The sequence below is a fragment of the Hyperolius riggenbachi genome, chromosome 1, assembly GCF_040937935.1.
Source record: "Hyperolius riggenbachi isolate aHypRig1 chromosome 1, aHypRig1.pri, whole genome shotgun sequence".
In the NCBI taxonomy this organism is placed as follows: domain Eukaryota; kingdom Metazoa; phylum Chordata; class Amphibia; order Anura; family Hyperoliidae; genus Hyperolius; species Hyperolius riggenbachi.
Genome location: NC_090646.1, coordinates 561,101,041 through 561,125,366, shown reverse-complemented (window position 1 = coordinate 561,125,366; position 24,326 = coordinate 561,101,041). Strand labels below are relative to the sequence as shown.

General features: G+C 43.3%; 1 protein-coding gene across 8 annotated transcripts in view; it reads left to right on the top strand.

Moving 5' to 3' along the window:
• LOC137526635 (uncharacterized) overlaps window positions 1-24,326 on the top strand; it is a 187,142-nt gene that overhangs the window by 137,898 nt on the left and 24,918 nt on the right. For all 8 annotated transcript variants that reach the window (XR_011023118.1, XR_011023117.1, XM_068247486.1 and 5 more), the window contains one exon: window positions 3,878-4,036. Coding sequence is in view for 6 of the 8 variants with exons in the window: in XM_068247486.1 (XP_068103587.1) it covers window positions 3,878-4,036 (159 nt within the window). In the remaining 2 variants the exon portion in view is untranslated. The remainder of the gene's footprint in view (window positions 1-3,877; window positions 4,037-24,326) is intronic.

The following is a 24,326-nucleotide window of genomic DNA, read 5'->3' as shown; positions in this document are numbered from 1 at the left end:
CTGGGGAATCCAAGAAGCTTTCAGCAGTTTGGCCTGCCCTCTGCCTGCATGTGACTTTGCTCTGACCTCAGCATTGGTACAGAAGCCAGAGTATGACATCATTATGGGAGATGGGAGGGTTGCCCACTCTGCCACTAGACGGAGGTGTGGGTGAGAAGACGTGGAGCTCACAGCCTGCTTTCTGCTGGTGGGTTAGGAGACAAGGAAGGGCATTCAGTACCACTTGCTATAGCTGCTTTAGTGTTAGATCTATTTTTATGTATTTGGGGTTTTCTTCTAGCCATGATACTTTTCAATACTTTTTAAGTCACTCATTTGAACAAGTAGGCACAACATATGTTTAACTGTAAACCTGTTCCAGGTGATTGATTCAGAAAGTACTATACTGCCTTACAGCTAAGCAATAAGCATTCTAGGAGGTGAGCATCAGTAGTTTTGCTATTCCTCGTACTTTGCTGTAATTTGGATGAATACATCCAGCATGTGATTGCGAGCTGGTACTGGCAGCTGCTCAGCAGCTCAATGCTCTAATAAAGCAGAACGTACCAGCAGTAGGAAGTGTTAGCGTGGCCTGTGGATTTATTAAGGGAAAAACTGTTCCAGTTGCCAATACGGCCAGACAGATCACCCATTTTATATTCCAAAGCTAGTCTAGGAATATGAAATGCAGTAGGTAAAAGGTTGCTCTGGGAAACCAGAATATTTACCGTGTTAATATATATTTTTTGAAGATCCTTTTAATAAATTACACTTACTGCATTATGCAGCAGTCCTCATGTACATCTATCTTTAGACTCTTTGGCCCACGTGCAATCAACTTTTTTTCTCCTTAATTTTCTCCTAGCTGATATTTTCACACCTGGGCCCATATGCCATTAATTTTTCTCTTGAGTTTTCTCCTAAGAGATCATTTATCAACTTCTTTTTAAATAAGTTTTCAGCACTTTGCAAATGAAAAAGTGCCAAAAAGTACAGGGTGGGCCATTTATATGGATACACCTTAATAAAATGAGAATGGTTGGTGATATTAACTTCCTGTTTGTGGCACATTATTATATGTGAGGGGGGAAACTTTTCAAGATGGGTGGTGACCATGGCGGCCATTTTGAAGTCGGACATTTTGAATCCAACTTTTGTTTTTTTTCTATACGAAGAGGGTCATGTGACACATCATACTTATTAGTAATTTCACAAGAAAAACAACGGTGTGCTTGATTTTAACGTAACTTTATTCTTTCATGAGTTATTTACAAGTTTCTCTTTGTTTACAGCCATTGACATGTCGCCGAGATTAACACGTGAGGAGCGGATAGAACTTGTGTTGATGTCTGGTGAACGCAGTAACCGGGTCGTTGCAGCACATTTCAATGCAAGACACCCTACGAGACCACCCATCTCCCATGCTACAGTTAGCAAACTGCTTGCTAAGTTTCATGAAACTGGTTCAGTGTTGGATTTGCCAAAATGTGGACGCATGAAATCTGTTTCTAATGAAGAAACATCAGTGGCTGTCCTAGCTATATTCAGCAAGAGCCCACAGTGTAGCACTTGCCGCATGTCACTGGAGAGTGGCATTAGTCAAACATCCCTTCAACGGATATTAGCTACTCACAAATGGCACCCTTACAAACTCCAGCTACTACAGCATCTCAGCGAGGATGACCCAGATCAGCCCACTGAATTTGCAGAACGGGCAAAACAAAAATTGGAACAGGACCCTCAGTTTACGCAGAAGATTTTGTTCAGTGATGAGGCAAACTTTTATGTGAATGGTGAAGTTAACAAACAAAACCCCCGCTATTGGTCTGACACTAACCCACATTAGATAGATCCCTCCAAGACTGTTGGAACAAAAAAAATTGATGGTATGGTGTGGTATATGGGGTACAAAGACAGTGGGTCCATTGCTACATGATGATGTGTTTCCCTCTTTATGCATTGAAGCTGGCACGTTCCCTGAGTTTTTCTAGCAAGATAGTGCACCACCACATTATGGGTGTCAGGTCCGAGCATTCCTAGATGAACAGTTTCCTGAAAAGGGGATTAGTCGTCCTGGGCCAGTTGAATGGCCCCCAAGGTCCCCCTTAGACTTTTATCTTTGGGGTCATCTGAAGGCAATTGTCTATGCTGTGAAGATACGAGATGTGCAGCACCTGAAACTACGGATACTGGAAGCCTGTGCTAGCATTTCTCCTGCAGTGTTGCTATCAGTGTGTGAAGAGTGGGAGAAGAGGGTTGCATTGACAACCAAACACAATGGGCAGCACATTGAACACATTTTATAAATGGTCAGAAACTTGTAAATAACTCATAAAAGAATAAAGTTGTGTTAAAACCAAGCACGCCATTGTTTTTTTGTGTGAAATTCCGTATTGTTTGATGTGTCACATGACCCTCTTCCTATTGAAAAAACAAAAGTTGAATTCAAAATGTCCAACTTCAAAATGACCCCCATGGTCACCACCCATCTTGAAAAGTTTCCCCCCTCACATATCCTAATTTGCCACAAACAGGTTAATATCACCAACCATTCCCATTTTATTAAGGTGTATCCATATACAGGGGGCCCTGTTACGCGGCGGGTAGCAGCGCATCGGCGGCTGCAGTAATCGTCCCCAACCCGCAGCTAGCAAAGTCCTAGCTGCGTGTTTTAAAGAAAAAATTTATGAAAATTGGCCCGCCAGAGCAATCCAGCGCGGCGGTCATGGACGAGCTGAGCTTGTCCATACCGCTAAGCTGGTTAAGACCCCAGCAAGTGAGACATTTCTTAAAATAATTTTGATAATACTTTTTCATCTACTTTTCGGTGCTTTTTCAGTTGTAAAAGCCGGAGCACTCAGAGCTTCGAGGCTTTTAAACTGCGGCACTATTATTGGCCTGAGGAAGTGGGCTTGTACCCATGAAATGCGTTGCCTGTGCAAATAAAATGTACCTTTTTTCAATTGATTGTGTCGTCTTGAGAGGTAAGCCACCTCCATCTTTTTTTTATTTTATCTGCTTTTTAATTAACTTGTATTCATTCTAGACGCCTCCTCACCCTTGTGTGCTAGTTCCATCTCCCCTTTCTGAGGGGAAGGGAATTACAGTCTACAGTGGCGCTGCCACTTGTAGTACCAGATATTTTTCAAGAATGTGACCACCTTGCCTCCAGCCATCCCTGGAGGTACCCAAGTGGAAGAAGGGCTAATGTTCTCCACCTGCTTCATGTGTTTTGTTGCCGCTTTGTGCAACCCACCTTTGTGAGTATGTTTCCTATTAGAGCTTTCTCCCCTAAAGAAGTGACATATTGCACTATTGGGCTCCCGCTGTTCCTGTCTTTTTTCCAAAGTGTTCATCACCCAATCCTCTGTCAAAGTGCTGGAAAGTTCTTTTATAAAGAAGCTGAAAAATTATCTCCTAGGAGAAAACTCAGGAGAAAAAGTGAATTTCAGACAGGCCATTGACTGGAGCTGCCACTGTCACTCATTATAGGAAGCAGTAGAGTTATGTACCGTGTTAGCCCGCCGTAACTGAGCAGTATGTAGCTACCAGTATGTATGGGGAAGTCAGGTGCTGCAAATCTATTTAGAGTCATGCAGTATTCACCATCGGCACATTTGCAGATGACATTTTGTTTTGTTTTCTCCCACCGATGTGATCTGTTTTAAGTAGGCGTTGATCCGGCGCGGGGCAAGCCTAGGACGAGACATAAACATTTAGCTAACAAAATTGTCATAGCTTTGATTTCCATTCATGTTTATGACTTAGTAATTCCTCATATATGGCTTGTTTATTCAGCTTGTTACCACCTGTGTTTTATTGCAGGGGCGTTTCAAATAATCAGAGAAGATGCATTTTTTGGTTTCCACCAGTTGACTTTATTATGTTTGTATTACAGGCAAAAATCGAGGGTTCTGTGAGCCAGGAATTTACTGCGGAGAATGTGCTCGCCGCGCTGCCAGCATTTCCCAAAGGTGCTCCTCAGCAGCGGGCAAAGAGAGCTGCAGAGGCATTAGTGAAGGCTGCCAATTATTCCAGGCTAATGGCAATGCAACAGGTATCTCCTCCCCATTACTCCACTACAATGATTCAATCATCTATTCATTGCATAGTGCTCCACAATTGATCTGCTTGCTGTTATGTGTGAAGGAAAACTATTATTATAAACAGCTGCAGCAAAGTCTTAGGAGCTTTCACAGAGTCGAACATTTCCCAGCTAGGACCAGGAAACAGCTGCTTGGTTATGTTTTATTGAGTGAATAGAGACACATGATTCTGAAAAACCCAGACCAGTGAAATGGTTTCTAGAGGACTGCCAAATTCATTTAACACTTTCCCACTTTCCCTGGCAGAAGATTGACTCGTTGAAGAGGGTGTTTTTTTTTGTCTTCTTATTGCCTTGTATAAGCAAGTCCATTTCAGTTTTCTGCTTTCTTCATTACATTTGTTTTCAGGCCCATGGTTATCTTAAAGAGCTTCTTTCCAAGAAAGTACCTCCCAGAGTTCATATTTAAACTTAAGGTTCACTTTTTTCTATAAAAAAAAAAACAATCCTCACCAGATCAGCTATACACAGTACATTATAAGACTCGTAGTGCGATAGACTGTAAACTATGGGCCCCTGGTTTGAATCCCAGCCAGGGCACTTTCTGCAAGGAGTGGAGTTTGTACTGTGTCTGTGTGGGTTTCCTCCGAGCACTCAAGGTTCCTCCCATATCCCAAAAACGTACAAATAAGTTAATTGGCTTCCCCCTAAATTGGCCTTAGACTACCTACATAGACCTATTACTATGGTAGGGATTAGATTGTGTGCCCCTCGGAGGGACAGTTAAAGTGTACCAGAGACAAGTGTAACTAAAAGTTTTATACATACCTTGGGCTTCCTCCAACCTCATCTTCACGGATGCCGTCCTCCGTCTTCTCCCTCTTCGGTACCGGGTCCTGTAACTTCAGCCAGTCATGGCCAGTCCGCACAAGAGAAGTGCGCCCTCTATGTATATCGCCGGAGAGATACGTAGAGGGCGCACTTCTCTTGTGCAGACTGGCCATGACTGGAGGAAGTTGCGTGACCCAGTACCGACTTCTGGGAGAAGACTGAGGACCGTGGCTGGAGGACTGGTTTGCTTTAAGTGACCAGACAAATATACTCTGAACAGTGCTGCGGAAGATGTCTGTGCTATATAGATACTAAATAGGAATAATAAATTCCGCATAGGCATACCTATGTTTGCTTTAGAGTAGGTAATAAAATCCTCTTCAATTACTTCCTAAAAGCAAGTGGATACTGGCAGGGCCGGATTTACCATTAGGCACTCTAGGCACGTGCCTATAGGCGGGACATTTGTGAGAAGCGGGTCACTAGCCACCCAAGAGTGTGCCCTTGTCTTCCTCTCTCTGCGAGACGTAAGAGAGCAAAGAGCGTCAATGCAGCCAGAAGCAGAGGCTGGAGATACGCAGTGCCGTGAGATGCATACCTCTCCGCTCTGCCCGCCCACCCAGCTTACTGAGTGACAGCTCCATTCCATGTAGTAGCACCAGGCCAGTGTTAGACCCGACAGCGACGCCCTCCATGTCACACGCTGCAGCCCACGCTGTCATCAAAGAGATGACATACGTGGGCCGACTGTGACTATGCAACGCTCCAGGCCGACGCCGCATTGGAGAGAAAACCTGGCTTCCTGCTGTTGGAGGAGGAACTCTCCTAGCGCGCGAGGATGGGACTGGCCTGCTCTCTGGAAGTGCAGCCTGCAGCACAGTGCAGGTAGTACAAATAAATACTTTTAAAAACGACGTTTTGGAGAGGAAATAGGAAAGGGGGGTTAACAGTGCATCTGCAGCATCTGTGTAACTGTGTGTGAGTTTCTACCGTCCCCCCCCCCCCCTCCTCAGAGTGTGTGCGTGTGTCTCTCTACCCCCTCATTGTGTGTGTGTGTGTGTCTCCCCCATCATGTGTGTGTGCATGTTTGGTATGAGCCTCCCCTCATCACGTGTGTGTGTGTGTCTCCCCCCATCACGTGTGTGTGTGTCTCCCCCATCACGTGTGTGTGCATGTTTGATGTGAGCCTCCCCCCATCACGTGTGTGTGTGCATGGTTGGTGTGAGTCTCCCCCATCACGTGTGTGTTTGTGTGTGTGCATGTTTGGTGTGATCCTCACCCATCACGTGTGTGCATGCTTAGTATGAGTCTCTCTCCCCCATCACGTGTGTGTGTGTGTGTGCATGTTTGGTGTGAGCCTCCCCCCATCATGTGTATGTGTGCATGTTTGGTGTGATCCTCCCCATCACGTGTGTGTGTGTGCATGCTTGGTGTGAGTCTCCCCCATCACGTGTGTGCATGCTTAGTATGAGTCTCTCTTCCCCATCACGTGTGAGTGTGTGTGCATGTTTGGTGTGAGCCTCCCCCCATCACGTGTGTGCATGCTTAGTATGAGTTTCTCTCCTCCCATCAAGTGTGTGTGTGCATGCTTGGTGTGAGTCTCCCCATCACGTGTGTGCATGCTTAGTATGAGTCTCTCTCTCCCATCACGTGTGTGTGTGTGGGTGCATGCTTGGTGTGAGTCTCTCCCCCCTCCATCACATGTATGTGTGTGTGCATGCTTATTGTGAGTCTCCCCCATCATGTGTGTGTGTGTGTGTGCATGCTTATTGTGAGTCTCCCTCCCATCACGTGTGTGTGTGCATGGTTAGTGTGAGTCTCCCTCCTCCATCGCATGTATGTGTGTGTGCATGCTTATTGTGAGTCTCCCCCATCACGTGTGTGTGTGTGTGCATGCTTATTGTGAGTCTCCCTCCCATCACGTGTGTGTGTGCATGGTTAGTGTGAGTCTCCCTCCTCCATCGCATGTATGTGTGTGTGCATGCTTATTGTGAGTCTCCCCCATCACGTGTGTGTGTGCATGCTTATTGTGAGTCTCCCCCATCATGTGTGTGTGTGCATGCTTATTGTGAGTCTCCCTCCCATCACGTGTGTGTGCATGGTTAGTGTGAATCTCACCCCTCCATCACATGTGTGTGCGTGCATGCTTGGAGTCTCTCACCCCTCCATCACGTGTGTGTGTGTGCATGCTTTGTGTGAGTCTTCCCCCCCCTCATCGCGTGTGTGCGTGCATTTTTGGAGTCTCTCACCCCTGCATCACATGTGTGTGTGTGTGTGCATGCTTAGTGTGAGTCTGCCCCCCTCATCACGTGTGTGTGCGCATGGTACGGCGCAGGGGCAGCCATGCTTGCGTGGGTGCATGGTCTTCAAGAGAGTCCTGGGTTTGAAGGGGAGTGGCCTGTGTTAAGGAGCGAAGCTTAGAGCGCCAGACCTTATGTGCCTATAGGCTCCTGATCTGTACATCCGGTAACTGGTAAGGTATAGTCTAAATATGTGTACTCAAAAATATGGCATCCCCACACACGTATAGAGACTTCCTGCTTTTATAGATGTTTGGATGAACATTCAACCAATGATATTTACAAGGAGATGAGAATTCTAGGAAGCTCTGCAGTTAACTGTATGCTGTTGCCATTGTTTAAAACACTAAATAGCAATAGCAACCGCTGATTGAACCTAAAAGTATATTTAATGAGGAACTTTAAGCCAGGATGGAGCTTCATCCCAGTCAGTAGACGATACCCCCTTTTCCACAAGCCCTATTTCATACAGCCTTATCAATCCCTGCCATGTACTGATGAGGACCAAAAGTCCGAAACAGGCTGTCTACATGTGGGTTTGATATAGCTGTGTAAAACTTAAAGCTATAGGCTTGCTATAAACCAGCGGTTCTGGATGCTTGCTTGGCTTCACAAGGGCAAAAAGGGATAATTTGCATATTCAGTAGGGCATTGTGGGTAACCACAAATGTTCACTTATAACTGAATTATTGCAAATTTCCTTCTGTTTTAAGAAGGCAATTACACCAAGCTTTGCTTTTTTAGTAGGATTGCTTTTTCGTTCCTTTTATCCCCCTATACATTCCTAGTAGTTTGGGTCACCCTGAGCTGCTTGGTTACTCTGTCTTTTCCACAAGAAATCTTAACTTTTACTTGAATACATCATCAAGGACGTCTGTGTGGCTGATCTTGAGGTGAAACCCCACAGTGTGATGTCATTGCTTTGGCCCTGACAATTTCCTGCCTGTGAACCTTGCTGCATTGTGGAAATTATCTGCCAATATCTATAATCACACCCCCTAACAATGGGATGGGCTAAAATGTTTTTTTTTTATATAAATATGCATATGCACAGAGGGAGATACTGATTGCTTGGCAGTTGGAAACAGCTGTTATTTCCCACAATGCAATGAGGTTCACAGACAGGAAACAGTCAGGCTCTAGGTTCTGACATCACACTGTGCGAGGTGTTTCACCATAAGATCAGCCACACAGACCACCTAGTGATCTATTCTTGAAAAAGTAAAGATTTCTCATGGGAAACGGGGGTTTCAGTTACTGATTGGGATGAAGGTCAATCCTAATCAAACTGTATGTGACATTCACATAGGAAATCACTAGTGCAAACTCAGCCAAGTAATATAATACTAATGTTACAAAAATGTTTTTGTGTAATGCACAATTGTGTATAAATGCAAATTATCTTATGGTGTATTCCAAAACAATATGCATAAAACACCAACCTGAACCAGGGCTTTCAAAAGCTTCCTCCATGTGTGAGTAAAGACTTTCCAGTGTTGGAAGGAAAGTGTGGTAATGGAGCACTTGTATGTGCAGAATCACTGTGTCTTTTTATAGAGGAAAAGTCAGGCCTATTGTTTGAGTTGTAGCCTCTTTGTGCCAGTGCTGAAGCTTTTAGCAATGAAGTAGATATGCGGTATGAAGTGTGTATGTTCTGTAATTTCCAAGCTTTATTGTACAGCAGTTGTACCCTCTCATATGTGTTGTTATGGCATATAACCTTAAATATCCACCCTAAAAACCACTATGTGCAATGTTAATCCCCATACTGCACATATCAAGGCAAATGTTTAGAAGACTCACATCTGCTCTTGTTCTTTGCCAGATATTTCCAGTGATGTGGTACTTTGTAATTTATTTTGGCTTTGCAGCATTCCATTTGCAACCAATGTCCAAGTTAATCCTAAGATAAAAGGGGGTTTTCTAATGTTTGTAAACGTTTTAGTAAAGTTACCAGGATGGAAAATAAGATACTTTATTTTCTTTTTGTAGACTGTTGTTGGCCTCATTCTGGACATATAATGAGACACCTCTTGGTATCTATTTAAAACTAGTGTGTTTTGAGAGCTGTCTGCATCACAGATGGTGAGATTTCCTCTCACTTCCTGTTCCAGTGATACTATCTGAACAGGAATCTTCTCATCTGATACGTAGAGAGCAATAAAAACCATTTTTGGTTAAAGCGGACCCAAACCAAACATTTTTTTAATTAAAAATATTTAGTTGCACCACTCTGACACATACAAAGATAAATAAACACTCCTTCAAACCTATGAGCATTTCCGTGCATGCTTTTCACCCTTCTCTTTTCATAGCTAGGGTTATACTGGGGGCAGCCATTAGCAATTCCTCCATTGCCGGACACCATCTACTCCACCAGTTTGCCGGAAAAATCCCGGCAATTTGAAAGCAAGGGAGGGGATCCTCCAATAAATGTAAAATATTTTATATTTGTCATCATGCAGCTGAAAAAAGGCTGCTATTTATTATTATAATTTAGAAAATAGATTTTATTTCTGAAATCTTGTATTTTTAATTTGGGTCCACTTTAAGTGTTTAATTAAAAAAAAAACCCTGAAAGGTTTTTTTAAAAAAAAACGTTAAAGTGTTTCTCCTCTACTCTCGGTCCCAATGTCTAGGCATTATTAGGCAAATGGAAAGTACTGTCTCTTATACATAATATAATAAAAGCTAGCTAATTGTGCTAGCATTGGTCTCTTTCATTGGCTCATGTTTTCTTTTGCGAGGTTTTTGGATTTCTTCATGTTAGGGAAAGTTTTACTCCTCAGTATTAGTTACCTATTAATGCCCTTATTGGATGCCAAGTCCTCCCAAAAATCAGAGTTTTCGATATGAACATACGCATCTAACCATTACATGAACATGCTCGCTCCTATGATTGGCTGAGCATCACACAGGGGTGGGTCCTGCTTCACACAGCTAAAAAATGGGGTGGCAGTTTGTATTGGTAATGTCTTAAAGGACCACTATCGCAAAAAAAGCGCCATATAAATGTTCTCTGTCTGTATGTGTCTATACAAATATGTTGTTTTACCTCCCTAGTCATTTGCACACTATGTTGGCAGTTGGACAGTGCATCTGCTGTTCAGTAGGTACTTTTAAAATAAGGAAAGCCCCGAGAATCCCCTGTGAGGAGATGGATTAGTCCAAAATGTATTAGATCTGTATGATTTTTACTGATTATTGCAAGTGACAGGAAGATAGGCGACAACTAATTGCTAGTGCATGTTAAAGTGAGAGAAATGTACTTCTTCTACACATGTATTTTAAATGTTAACATTTTTCGTGATAGTGGTCCTTAAAGTAACAGTGGCAATCTCAGTGGCTGTTTCCTTATGGTGCTTGCTGGCAAACCCTGTAGCCAGGCCACCTTGTTATTTTTTTAAACCTGCAGGCAGACACAGTAAGGCATTGACGTTTTCCTGTAACTCTTGGCTGTATTATTATTTATAAGAATATCATACATTAGGCAATAAGACTGCCAAACTGATGAGCTATGTCTGTTTGGGATATGAAGCGACGTTTTACATATCCATTCCCTGTGGCCAGAATTGTGATGTTTTCCCGTCATCATCATTCTGCTGTTTGAACTATGATAAATTATTTCCATACTTCATAAATCTGAACCCCTGGAAGATGAAAGCTGTGCAGCAGAGATGTCTGCAGCATGCACAATCAACTCAGGCTTTTATGCTGGAAATGGAGATGGAGCAGAAGTTATATGCGTCTCTTATGGCAGTTTAATTTAGAGAATTCATGCACAAAATTCAGTAATAGAAGCTGCCAATTGGTATAAAAATCTAATGCCTCAGACATCTAGGAGTATGCTGTCTTTATCATCGTGCTTCTATGTGAATCTACAGTTCCTCAGGCAGTCTATGGCTCTAACTGGAACCTGACTGCTGGGCCTGTCTCGTCACCTTGTACTACATGGCGTGATCTGCCCATGCTATGCTACATACTGTGCCTATATGGGCAGTACAATTCTTAGATCACTTCCAACAAGAAGTCCTAGGATCTCGCAAAAAATACTGGGGCACCCCTGCAGAACAGATGAATTGAGCACCAGCTTTGGCTGGTGTGTAATAGCCCGCAGTGTTAAATCACAGTTACACAGCACTAAGGTGATGAGTTGGGCATCTGCTAGTGCTTTCAGGTAATACTAACTGAACGGCTAGCACAGTGATCTGCAAACTTGGCTCTTCAGCTGTTAAGGAACTACAAGTCCCACAATGCATTTGCCATCTGCTAGTGCTTTCAGGTAATACTAGATGATCGGCTAACACAGTGATCTGCAAACTTGGCTCTTCAGCTGTTAAGGTACTACAAGTCCCACAATGCATTTGCCTTTATGAATCATGACTGTGGCTGTCAGACTCCTGCAATGCATTGTGCGACTTGTAGTTCCTTAACAGCTGGAGAGCCAAGTTAGCAGATCACTGGGCTAGCACTTCAGCTGATGGTTACTTTGTGCAACGGGGGACTATGAGTGGTGTTAGTAGTAGGCTTTAGGAAGTGGATTAGTGTTAGGCATTAGGAAGAAGGCTTTATGCTAGGTACAGACCATGAGATTTTCTGGCAGATATACTATCAGATCGATTATCTCCAACATGTCCTATCTGATTTCCGATCGATTTGTGAACGGTTTCCGATCGATTTCCTATTGAAGTAAACAGAAACCGATCGGAAATAGATCGGAAATCAGATCAGACATGTTGGAAATAATTGATCTGACAGTAAATCTGCCAGAAAGTTTAATAGTGTGTACCTTGCATTAGTAAAGGGAGTAAGCATAAGGAATGGGGTTAGTGTAGGCATTAGGAAGGGGGTTAGTGTTAGGCGTTGGGAGGGGGTATGAGTGTTAGGCAATAGGAAGAGGGTGGTATGAGTGTTAGCAGTGGCGTAGCAAAAGGGAGTGCAGAGGTTAGACCGCACAGGGGCCCACTAGGGGTCATCCTTCATTCATCTTATTATCTTTGCATTGGTGCTATGCTGGTAATGAACACCTCTACATGTGCATTGCATAGCGGTAATGCTTAACAAACTGTTTCCATACTCTAAATACACCTCTCTGACACTGCAGCTGTCCTTGGAAGGTTTTGAGACACCACATAAATAGAGTGCTTGGGGCTCCATGTAACACTTGCATCGGGGCCCCAAGCTCCTTAGTTACGCCACTGAATGTTAGGCATTAGGAAGGTGGTTAGTGTTAGGTATTAGGAGGAGGGTTAGTGTTAAGCATTAGAAGTGAGGTTAGTATCAGGCATTAGGAGGGGAGCTAGTGTTAGACATTTGGAAGCGGGGGTTCATGTTAGGCATTAGGAAGGGGGTTAGTGTTAGACATTAGGAAGGGGGTCAGTGTTAGACATTAGGAAGGGGGTTAGTGTTAGGCATTAAGATGGGAGCTTAGAGTTAGACATTAAGAAGGGGTTTAGTATTAGGCACAAGAAAGGGGAGTAAGTGTTAGGCATTAGGAAAGGAAATTAATGTTAGGCATTAGTCGGAGGTTAGTGTTAGACATTAGGAGTGGAGGTTAGTGTTAGGCATTAGGAGGGGAGCTTAAAGTTAGACATTAGGAGGATTGATTGGTGTTAGACATTAGAAGGGGAGCTAAAAGTTAGACATTAGGAAGGGGTTTAGAGTTGGGCATCAGGAAGGAGGATTAATGTTAGGTATTAGGAGGGGAGGTTAGTGTTAGACATTACGAGGGGAGCATAGATTTAGACATTAGGAAGGGAAATGAGTGTTAAGCATTAGGAAGGGCGATTGTTGTTAGGCATTAGGAGGGGATGTTAGTGTTAGGGAGTAGGAGGTGGGTTAGTATTGGGCATTAGAAAGGGGGGTTAGTGTTAGGCATTAGGAGGGGATGTTAGTGTTAGACATTAGAAGGGGAGGTTAGTGTTAGGCAGTAGGAGGTGGGTTAGTATTGGGCATTAGAAAGGGGGGTTAGTGTTAGACATTAGAAGGGGAGGTTAGTGTTAGGCAGTAGGAGGTGGGTTAGTATTGGGCATTTGGAAGAGGAGTTATTGTTAGGCATTAGGAAGGGGGATTAATGTTAGACATTGGGAGGTTGGTTAGAGTTGGGGCTCGTTTCCACTTGTGCGCGGCATGCATCTTGCGAGACGCAATGCCGGCACAGCTGCTCGTGTCTCGCAGCCGAATCCCTCTAGCCGTGTTATGCACGGCTATGGAATTCGGACAGTGACGCATGAATTTATGCTGCAGGGGCTCAGATTTTTCCCCGGCCACGAATTTGGATGCTCTTCATAGAGCTCTATAGGCTGCCAAATTCCATCGGAATTTGTGGCTGGGGAATCGGCCCATTTTCGCACAAATGGACACCTAGCTTTAGGCATAAGGAAAGGGGATTAGTGTTAGGCATTAGGAATTGGGATTAGTGTTAGGCTCAGTTCACACTGTACCAGATGAAAAGCTGATCCTGTTCAAACTGATCCCTTTTCCCTTGAAATAGATCAGTTTGTTACAATGGCATCAGTTTTTCATCCGGTTCCGTTCCATTGCCACCTGCTCAGTACCTGCTGCCATTCATTCAGGTCCTCCACCACCCCTGGCACCACTACTCGGGTCCTCTGCATCAGGTACTTGCAGAGGCTGACAGACTCATCAATAGCTTACAGGCTAGCAATGTGTTCTGTTCTTGTGCGGGGGTGGAGCAGCCTGGGTGTGATGTCATACCATGGGTGGAGTTAGGCCCCGTTCACATCACAAACGCGGACGGGCACGCACGCGGAACGCAAACGCGTACGAACGCACGCCATCCGCGTTTGTGTGCGTTGCGTGGCTGATCCCATCACTGAAAAGTGAATGGGACAGCCACTAGTTTTTACAAAAAAATGCGTGCAGCGTGCGTTCCCGGACCGCACAGGTCCGGAACGCATGCAGTGTGAACATCAGACATTGCACTCTATGCAATGTCTGATGTTGTGCGTGTCGGCCACCTGCACGCGTTTCCAAAACGCGGCTGGAAACGCGTGCACTGTGAACGGGGCCTAAGTGGAGAGAACAATACTGTCAGCTGTCAGTTGGCCGAAGCAATCCACCAGCGATCCTTCTGTACACACGCTGAATGGCAGAGGAGGTAGTCATTGACTGCCTTGTCTGAGTCTCATCTAGCGTGTGCGTGGGGCTTCACACTCATCAGGCTGGATCTTTTCCATTAGTCACATCATTACATTCAAGCAGCATTTGCATTGTAATATATATTCCGTGCAGTTTGGAATATGTTTTATGCACTAGGCACTGTCTTGTCATATATTGTTCTAGCTCTGCATTGTGGGAAATACTTGAGATGTACGCCTTATTGTATTTGCTGTCAATAAGATGAAATTGCGGCAAATATTTATCTGTGGAAAATGGTCGCTTTTCCTGCACTCTGCAGGTGTTTGCTTTAGAAGTGGGGAAGCATTCAGCACATTGGAATTATTCCACATCTATTTCTGCTGACAACAGGGAGGCAAGACCCAGCTGTGCTTATGAATCTTTTTGAAAATGAATTAAGTCACAATGCCTCGCTCCAAAACTTCTCTGTCTAGAAAACTGTTTTGCATCACAAACTATTGCATTTCTATATTATTAAAGAACTGGTAACCCCTAAGCAGTGTCTTCCTATATGTGAAAGACATACTAAATCAAAAATATGTATGTTCTAGTTCCCATACCTGCAGAGATAATTATAGATTTCACAGGTAGGATGTGGAGCTGTGTAATAGAAAAAAATTACTATATACTCTATCGTTACAAGTTTACAAAATATTCAGTTCTACCGGTAATAACATTTCCACACAGATCTATTTCTCTGCAGTAGTATCTGAATAACACCAGAAACAAGCATGCAGCTAGTCTTGTCAGATCTGACTTTAAAGTCTGAAACAACTGATCTGCTGCATGCTTGTTCAGTGGCTATGGCTAAAAGTATTAGAGGCAGAGGATACGCAGGATAGCCAGGTAACTGGTAGAGGCAGAGGATCAGCATGGCTGCCAGGCAACTGGTATTGCTTAAAAGGAAATAAACATGGCAGCCTCCAAATACATCTCTCTTCAGTTCCCCTTTAACACCTTTGCATTAACCGAGCTTAACCACTTAAGGACCAGGCTCTCTTTGCCTGATCTGTGCAGCGTGAGCTCTCCAGCCCACAGCACAGATCAGGAATCAGCCAGGGCGATCAGACTTCCCCCCCCCCCCCCTTTTTCCCCACTAGGGAAATGTCGTGCTGGGGGGGTCTGATCGCCGCCGGCTGCCTGTGATTTGCGGGGGGGGGGCTCCTCAAAGCCCCCCTCTGCAGCGTTTTCCGCCCTCCCTCTTTTTCCCTCCCTCCCCTCCGTCCCCTGGGCGGCACAGGATGGCTATCCGTCCTGCGCCGCCTCTGACAGGCTTCAGCCTATCAGAATGCAGCGATCCCCAGCCAATCAGAGGCCGGGGATCGCCGATCTTCTCTATGGCGCTGTTGCGCAGCAGCGCCGTATTGATGTAAACAGCAGGGATTTCTTCCCCGCGTGTTTACATTTAGCCTGCGAGCCGCGATCGGCGGCTCGCAGACTGTTCACGGAGACACCCCCCGTGAACTGACCGTTTCCATGTAAAACCACAAACGACCAGCCTCTGCCTATCGGCGTTACCTGGTCGCTAAGTGAGGAACTTCAGCGAAAAGGGGAAAAAAATAAATCAATACACTGCAAAGTGAGGCGTTAAAAAATAGAACAGACACAATGACTGATGATTTGGACAATCTCCACAACGCATGGATCCCATTGGTCATGTGGATTGAGAACAGCTGCCTTTCTTATGCTTTACATGCCTTTTACTCCAACATGCAGATTATACATATTTGTTATAGTGAATTGCTGAATAAGCCGGTTCTATTGGTTCTCTGGTTTGAGAGTGGTTTTCCCCCCGGTTATTTTACTTTAATGTTTGTCTTGTATACTTATTGTATGAAATAAGAATCTGTTATAGCCACTGCTTGGGTGTTATTGGCTATTTAGTCTTTCTATGCCAACATTCCAATAACATTTTCTTGAATCTAAAAAATAGAAGAGAGATCAAGAAATGATTGTTATTCCCCATGCAATTTATCCATATTGTTTGATCCACAATCAACCTGCACATAATCATCTTGACTACTGGCAGACATGAAAAAAAAACAGACAGCACCAACTGCCATTATCTATAACAACACCCACTAACAATGCGATAGGCTAAAAGGTTGCTTTTTTTTCATATAGATATACACATGCACAGAGGGAGATACTGGTTGCTTGGCAGTTGGAAACAGCTGTTAATTCCTACAGTGCAACAAGATTTACAGACAGGAAACTGTCAGGACCTGGCTCCTGACATCACACTGTGGGAGGGGTTTCACCACAATATCTGCTATACAGACCCCTCTGATTTATTTGAGAAAAGGTAAATATTTCTCATGGTGGAGTGGGTATCAACTACTCATTGGGATAAAGTTCAAACCGTAGTCACGGTTCCTCTTTAAAAGATGGGAGGAAGGCTGCTTGCTATGCAAGCGGAACATGTTAAAGTGAACCTGTGTCTGAATCCTGAGGTAAAATAAACCTGTGAAAACACACATATTATTATTATTTATTGGTTTTATATAATGCCAACATATTCTGCAGCGCTGGACAATACATAAGGTTACAGACAATGAAAATAGGGGTCACCGACAACACAATGCAATGAATAAGCAGTGAGACACACAATGCCAGATCATACACTGGAGTAGTACTCCCAGTAATACTAGTTCACACTTTTCTGTGGGCAGAGTGGACAATCAAGTACGCTACACAAGGAGGGAGCGTCCTTTCAAAGGCTTACAATCTAAAGGGCACTGGTTGACTCTGCCCTTGACCGGTATATATATTGTCATTTGATTGCTCCATGTCTGAATTCAATGTAATTTTTCTTTGGTTGAAATTGCCTTTATTTTTATATGAGCACAATGAGACTCCTTCTGAAATCAAATATTGTGCCTGTCCCTTCCTGCCTCTCTAAGCGGCTCACATTGGTCACCCCCTTTGGTTATTTCAGTAAGGATCGTTCCCACCGATTACAGTGGCTTGCAAAAGTATTCGGCCCCCTTGAAGTTTTCCACATTTTGTCACATTACTGCCACAAACAGGAATCAATTTTATTGGAATTCCACGTGAAAGACCAACACAAAGTGGTGTACACATGAGAAGTGGAACGAAAACCATACATGATTCTACACATTTTTTACAAGTAAATAACTGCAAAGTTGGGTGTGCATAATTATTCAGCCCCCTTTGGTCTGAGTGCAGTCAGTTGCCCATAGACATTGCCTGATAAGTGCTAATGACTAAATAGAGTGCAACTGTGTGTAATCTAATGTCAGTAGAAATACAACTGCTCTGTGACGGCCTCAGAGGTTGTCTAAGGGAATATTGGGAGCAACAACAGCATGAAGTCCAAAGAACACACCAGACAGGTCTGGGATAAAGTTATTGAGAAATTTAAAGCAGACAGGCTACAAAGAGATTTCCAAAGCCTTGAACATCCCACGGAGCATTGTTCAAGCGATCATTCAGAAATGGAAGGAGTATGGCACAACTGTAAACCTACCAAGACAAGGCCGTCCACCTAAACTCACAGGCCTAACAAGGAGAGCGCTGATCAGAAATGCAGCCAAGAGGCCCATGGTGACTCTGGACGAGCTGCCGAGATCTACAGCTCAGGTGGGAGACTCTGTCCATAGGACAAATATTAGTCATGCACTGCACAAAGTTGGCCTTTATGGAAGAGTGGCAAGAAGAAAGCCATTGTTAACAGAAAAGCATAAGAAGTCCCGTTTGCAGTTTGCCACAAGCCATGTGAGGGACACAGCAAACATGTGAAAGAAGGTGCTCTGGTCAGATGAGACCAAAATGGAACTTTTTGGCCAAAATGCAAAATACTATGTGTGGCAGAAAACTAACACTGCACATCACTCTGAACACACCATCCCCACTGTCAAATATGGTGGTGGCAGCATCATGCTCTGGGGGTGCTTCTCTTCAGCAGGGACAGGGAAGCTGGTCAGAGTTGATGGGAAGATGGATGGAGCCAAATACAGGGCAATCTTGGAAGAAAACCTCTTGGAGTCTGCAAAAGACTTGAGACTGGGGCAGAGGTTCACCTTCCAGCAGGACAACAACCCTAAACATAAAGCCAGGGCAACAATGGAATGGTTTCACACAAAACATATCTATATGTTAGAATGGCCCAGCCAAAGTCCAGATCTAAATCCAATCGAGAATCTGTGGCAAGATCTGAAAACTGCTGTTCACAAACGCTGTCCATCTAATCCGACTGAGCTGGAGCTGTTTTGCAAAGAAGAATGGGCAAGGATTTCAGTCTCTAGATGTGCAAAGCTGGTAGAGACATACCCTAAAAGACTGGCAGCTGTAATTGCAGCAAAAAAGGTGGTTCTACAAAGTATTGACTCAGGGGGTTAATAATTACGCACACCCCACTTTGCAGTTATTTATGTGTAAAAAATGTTTGGAATCATGTATGATTTTCGTTCCACTTCTCACGTGTACACCACTTTGTATTGGTCTTTCGCATGGAATTCCAATAAAATTGATTCCTGTTTGTGGCAGTAATGTGCCAAAATGTGGAAAACTTCAAGGGGGCCTTTTTGCAAGCCACTGTACACTTTGTACTTTTGCAAGCCACTGTACACTGGTCAAGGGCACAGTTAGCCAGTCATCTATCCACCACTCCTGTATAATTGTCACCATCACTCTGTTAAATATTTCTTTTGGGGACAAGATCAATGCCTGATCTTTCTCCTGGCAGACTCAAAGTGCTTTAGAGTTGCAACCACTGAGGGTGCTCTCCACGGGTAATCAGGAGCATTAGGGAGCCTTGCCCAAAAACTCTTTACTGTTTTACATTCTGACTTTAACAAGGATTCGAATCCTGGTCATTGGCTCGAACCCTACAGCAAACCAGTATGCTATCCAGTTGCCAGGTTGATAGATATACTCGTAGGTGACGTCTGCACTTTAGCCACGACACTAACACCACTGAGTAGTGAAGTGAATAACATTTATTATCTCAATACACTGGAACCTGTCTAGAGGTGCAATACAGTATATTGGGTATCAACTGAACTTTAGGTTTCTCAAGGTGATGCTTTGGAAGCAAGAAAAATTGGCAAACATAAGGGCTTTTTCCACAAGGAGTGATGCATAGCTTTTCCCTGCATGCGAATTCGGACGAGGAATTGCAGCCTAAAGAAGCCAATAGGCTGATTCTGAATTCACTTACAGGGAGAAAATGTAGTGTTAGCTGCATTTTCCGCATACCACATCTGAATCCGTGCATGGCACAGTTAGTGATTCGGATGCGTACTTGCATGAGCACAAATGCCGGCATCTGTCTCGGAGATGGATGTCTTCATAAGCCAGTGGCATGAGCCAGTGTCAGAATGTGATGGCTAGATGACTTGGTCAGAGCATCTGCAAAACGGAAGCTTTAGCCAATCAGAACCTGGGATCCAGGGAACTTCCAGATTAGGCAGCCATATTGCCTCCAGCCCCTATAAAGGTAGGAGCTGTAAGCTCATAGTTTGCAGAAGCCCAACAATCTCCTGAGAAGACACATGAGGCAGAAGCTACCTTCCCACAAGTGGTTCTAGATGCTGAAGAGATGACAGAGAAGGGGTAATATGCTTAATATTCTGGTGATTAACTTTATTAATTTTTCAACATTAAGTTTTATTAAGATGTTAGCAAGAAGTTTTTTAGAAGCTATTTTTTATGTTATTTCTTTAAGAAGATTACTACAAATTTTACACAGCTACTAGATACACAGCTATTGATACAGATGAGACTACTTTTGATCATCTTCTACATAACACAACTGTTCTATTCTTTTTTGAATGTACTTAGAAGATTGATGATCGTTTGGCTATAAAGCCTTGATGAGATGGAGTACTGTTATAAGGAAACACTAATTGGAACTGTTCATATTTTGTATATATGCTGTATGATAAGCAAATACAATTTTTTATATAAAATCATACACTGAGTGCTCTGATTCATTTCAAGGTATACCGTCAATCTATAATTACTGTTATAGAGGGTTCAGACCCCGCTATGCCGGATTATATGATAGCAACGCTTTAAGGGCTGGTCCTTTACTGAGTTAGCAATCATGAAAAAGGCAAAAACCGCTCAGGTTTTTGACAAGCAAGTCTTGTAGTGGGATTCAGGTATGTAGTACTTAGTACTTTTCAAATGTAGCCCAAAGAAATAGCGTACCTCCAGTGAAGCAGCCACAGGGTCATGGACACCCAAGGCTCTTACATGCATGTAGCAAGTACAGGATAGCCTGTCTGCTGCAACTCCACAAAATAACTACTGTAGTAGAAATTACTGGAAAACTAGTGTCAGAACAGCGTATTGCAGCTTGCTGGGTATTGAGCTGTCTAGATGCATACTTGTGATGCCTGTGCTAATTTCTGTCCACTGCTAAAGCACCTACAATAGTCATGTGAGTGTCAGAACTGGACTATGAGGTAATAGGAAAAATGAGATCTGGGGTTCAATTCACGAAGACCTGTTTGACAAAGCAAGTCTTGCATTAAAAATGTATAAAAGATGTGATACAGATAGCATTTTTAATTATACTGATAAGAACAAGTGCAAGCTGCATACAATGAACATAACATTTGTATCCTCTCATAGTCATTAGCATTTTATTAACTGTTTTTAATTAATACCCAATAATAATGCAGATTTGTGTTGTACACCACATAAAATTAGAAAAAAAAACAGTTTTCATTAACTTTCTTACTTTTTTCTCTACCCTCTGTTTCCCCTTTTCTCTCCTTACCGTCCCTCTGTAACATCCCAAATGGCTTTTTGTTATCTTACCAACAGCTCCAAGCTGAAGGTAAAATACCGAACATCTCCCTTGTTTTACTGCATGTGTTATCCATTTTGAATTGACGTATATGAGGTATTTATATCAAAAGTCGGTAACTCTGTCATTTTTAGTTTTCCATGTGGTAAAAGCCTTTGGACTTGATGTACTGACTTTCAGTAATATTGCAGAGCACAGACAGCGCACAGCAATTCTACTCTTATTTCCAGCAGCGTGTACCGGGAGTTACGCTATTAGCGTGACCCACAGTAGCACAATCGCACAATCGTTGCTATGGTATTGAGAGTTACTAACTAGCTTGTTAATGGAGTATTGCCGTAGCAACAGTCGCGCAACTAGAGTACTGGGGGTCGCACTAATAACATATCTAGCAGTACTTGCAGCCGGAACTACGGGCTGTCTGTGCACCGCAATATTTCAGCAGGTTACTGCGTCGGGCACTTTGTGAATTGATATTTGACAATATGGTAAAATCATTTTGTTTTCTGCTTTGCCGCATGCAGTAATGCTTTGTGAATGTTTGGCCACTGGTCTGTTTGGCCTCCAAATGCTCCAGATCACCCTCCAGCCATGTGTGGGATGTGGTGAAAAAAACGAAATCATGGAGGATCCACTGCTATTACCTTGCTGCCACATACCACAGGACACATTTAAAGGTCTTGTGAAGTCCATGCCTCGATAGTTGAGAACTGTTTTGGTGTCACCTACACAAAACAAGCAGATGCTTATATTGTATTGACTGAGCAGTTTGACTAATTTGTATGTAGGGAATAGTGTGAAAAATATTTAGTTTCCATATCACTTAAAATGTAAGAGACATCATGTGTCAGAGATACAAAAGGAATGATAAATTTAAGCTACCGTGGTATTGTGTAATATGCCTCTGAAAGTGCTGGTATTATGTTTTTTTGTCATCAATGATTTTATTGATCTTTTTGTGCTTGCTTTAGAAATTGTTTTGCTAGCTTATAAAAGCCTTGCTCTCCCCACTCATGAAACCAAATTACCTACACACGGTCAATGACAGCTGCGTTGTGTTCAGCAGATGAGGAGTTTATATGATACGTAACTTTGCCCTCTAAACTAGTCATTGCTAATATTTATTTTTTTCTTGTAGGGCTTCACAGATTCCCACAAATGTACTGATAAACAAACAAAAACTAAATCCAACAGGAGATCAGAGTTTTATTTTGTGGGTAAAACTACTGTTAAGTGCAGCCTCTGATCTGTAGGTAACAGTAACCACATTCTTTACATGAATTACACTAATTACTTTCAAATTAAAAACAATGGTGCACAAGCCAGCCTGGGGCCCCAGGAACTCTCACTGCCCGGGGCCCCAGAACCAGCATGTAACACCATATGTGAGCGCAGTCACGCCCTGGAGATGCCACCCCCAAGAGCCTGTCCCCAACTGCTCTGAAACTTACCAAACACACAAAGAGGGAAATACTCACTCCCAAACAGTCCTCTGCTGCTTTATAAAGCCTGCAGGCTGCTTATAAGCCAATAAGAAGTGCACACACACGTTACACCTAGTCTGCAGTGATTAATCAAGCAGAAGCTGAGCATGTCAGCCAATCGTTGGAGAGGGCTTCAGTTGCATATAGACAATGGCTATATGACCAGCAGGGGGCACCAGCGTGCAGGATATTCCCTCTCATCTGCCCCCCTCCTAACTAAACTGCATGGGAATTTACAATAAAATTAAAAACAATGGTACTTGTCATTTTGTGAAGATGGAATCTCATGCTAGTCAGACCTACATAAACATAAGGAGATGGTTTTGTGACACATGTTAATGTCTAAGCTATATATCTATTTGGCATAATATTTATAATTAGTGACCTTAGCCCATTTAAAAACGGGCTAGGTCTGTCTCCGCGAGCCTGTCGCGCGCGCACACCCGGCCACCCGCTCGCTCACACGCCCGCCTGGCTGCGTCCCTCTCGTCTTCCCTGTGTGAGGCTGGGTCCGTGCTGCGCACATGTGCAGTAGCAAAAAGCACGGACCCAGCTACACTGAGACAAGGTTGCCTATTATTATAGAGGATAATATGATTTAATCTTTTATCATTTTAGAACAGTCAGAATAGTGAACATGATTTAAAGAGGAACTGTAACCAAGGATTGAACTTTATCCCAATCCGTAGTCGATACCCCTTTCCCACCAGAAATCTTTACTAATAGATCATCAGGGACATCTGTGTGGATGATATTGTGGTGAAACTCCTCCCATACTGTGATGTCAGGGCCATCGCTTGCTGTCTGTGAACCTTGTTGCATTGTGGGAAATAATGTTTGTTTCCATCTGCCAAGCAAGCAGTACCTCCTTCTGTGCATAGGACTCTCACTAACGAACATTCCGCAGAGATCACCTGGCAGAGCTAAATATGTCGCCACCTGTGATAACATTTAGAATGTAAATTAAAGAGAGAAAATATTTTACAATGGGCAAAAACTGACTAAATAATTTATAGCTGAACATTGTAAAAATAAGCTATCTATTCCCCTTCCAAAATACTTCCATCAGTGGTTGATAACCCCTTTTCCATGAGAAATCTTTACCTTTTCTCAAATAATTCATCAGGAGGGTCTGTGTGGCTGATATTGTGGTGAAACCCCTCCTACTGTGTGATGTCATGGCCATGGCAGTTTTTAGTCTGTGAACCTTGTTGCATTGTGGGAAATAACTGCCAGGGAACCAGTATCTCCCTCTGTGCATATGTAGATCTATAAAAAAAACAACCTTTTAACCTCATTGTTTGTGGGTGTGGTTATAGCTAATTGCACTTGGTGCTGCCCAGTTTTTGTCCTGTCTGCCAATAGTAAAGATGATGGTGTGCAGGGTCATTGTGGATCAAACAACATGAACAAATTACTTGGTGAATATCAATCATTTCTTGATTTCTCTTCTATTTTTTTACTTCTTGCTTTGCAATATATTAATTTGTTTTACCCCCTACTGCTATTTTTGTAAAGTTGCTCTTAAAGCGCTCTCTCAAAATTCGCTTTTTCCCAAAAAGCATACACTCTAACTTCCTTTAACCTCTGGCCAAGTTGTATCCATTACTAAATATAGCCTAAAATCACACTGCTTCTAGGTATGCATATTGTATACTACCCCACCTCTTGTTTCCCCCCTATTCCTTGAGATTGTAAGCTTATAAGATTGCAAATTGCAATGGCAGGGCTCTCTCACCCTTTTGTATCTTTGCATTTTCCATACA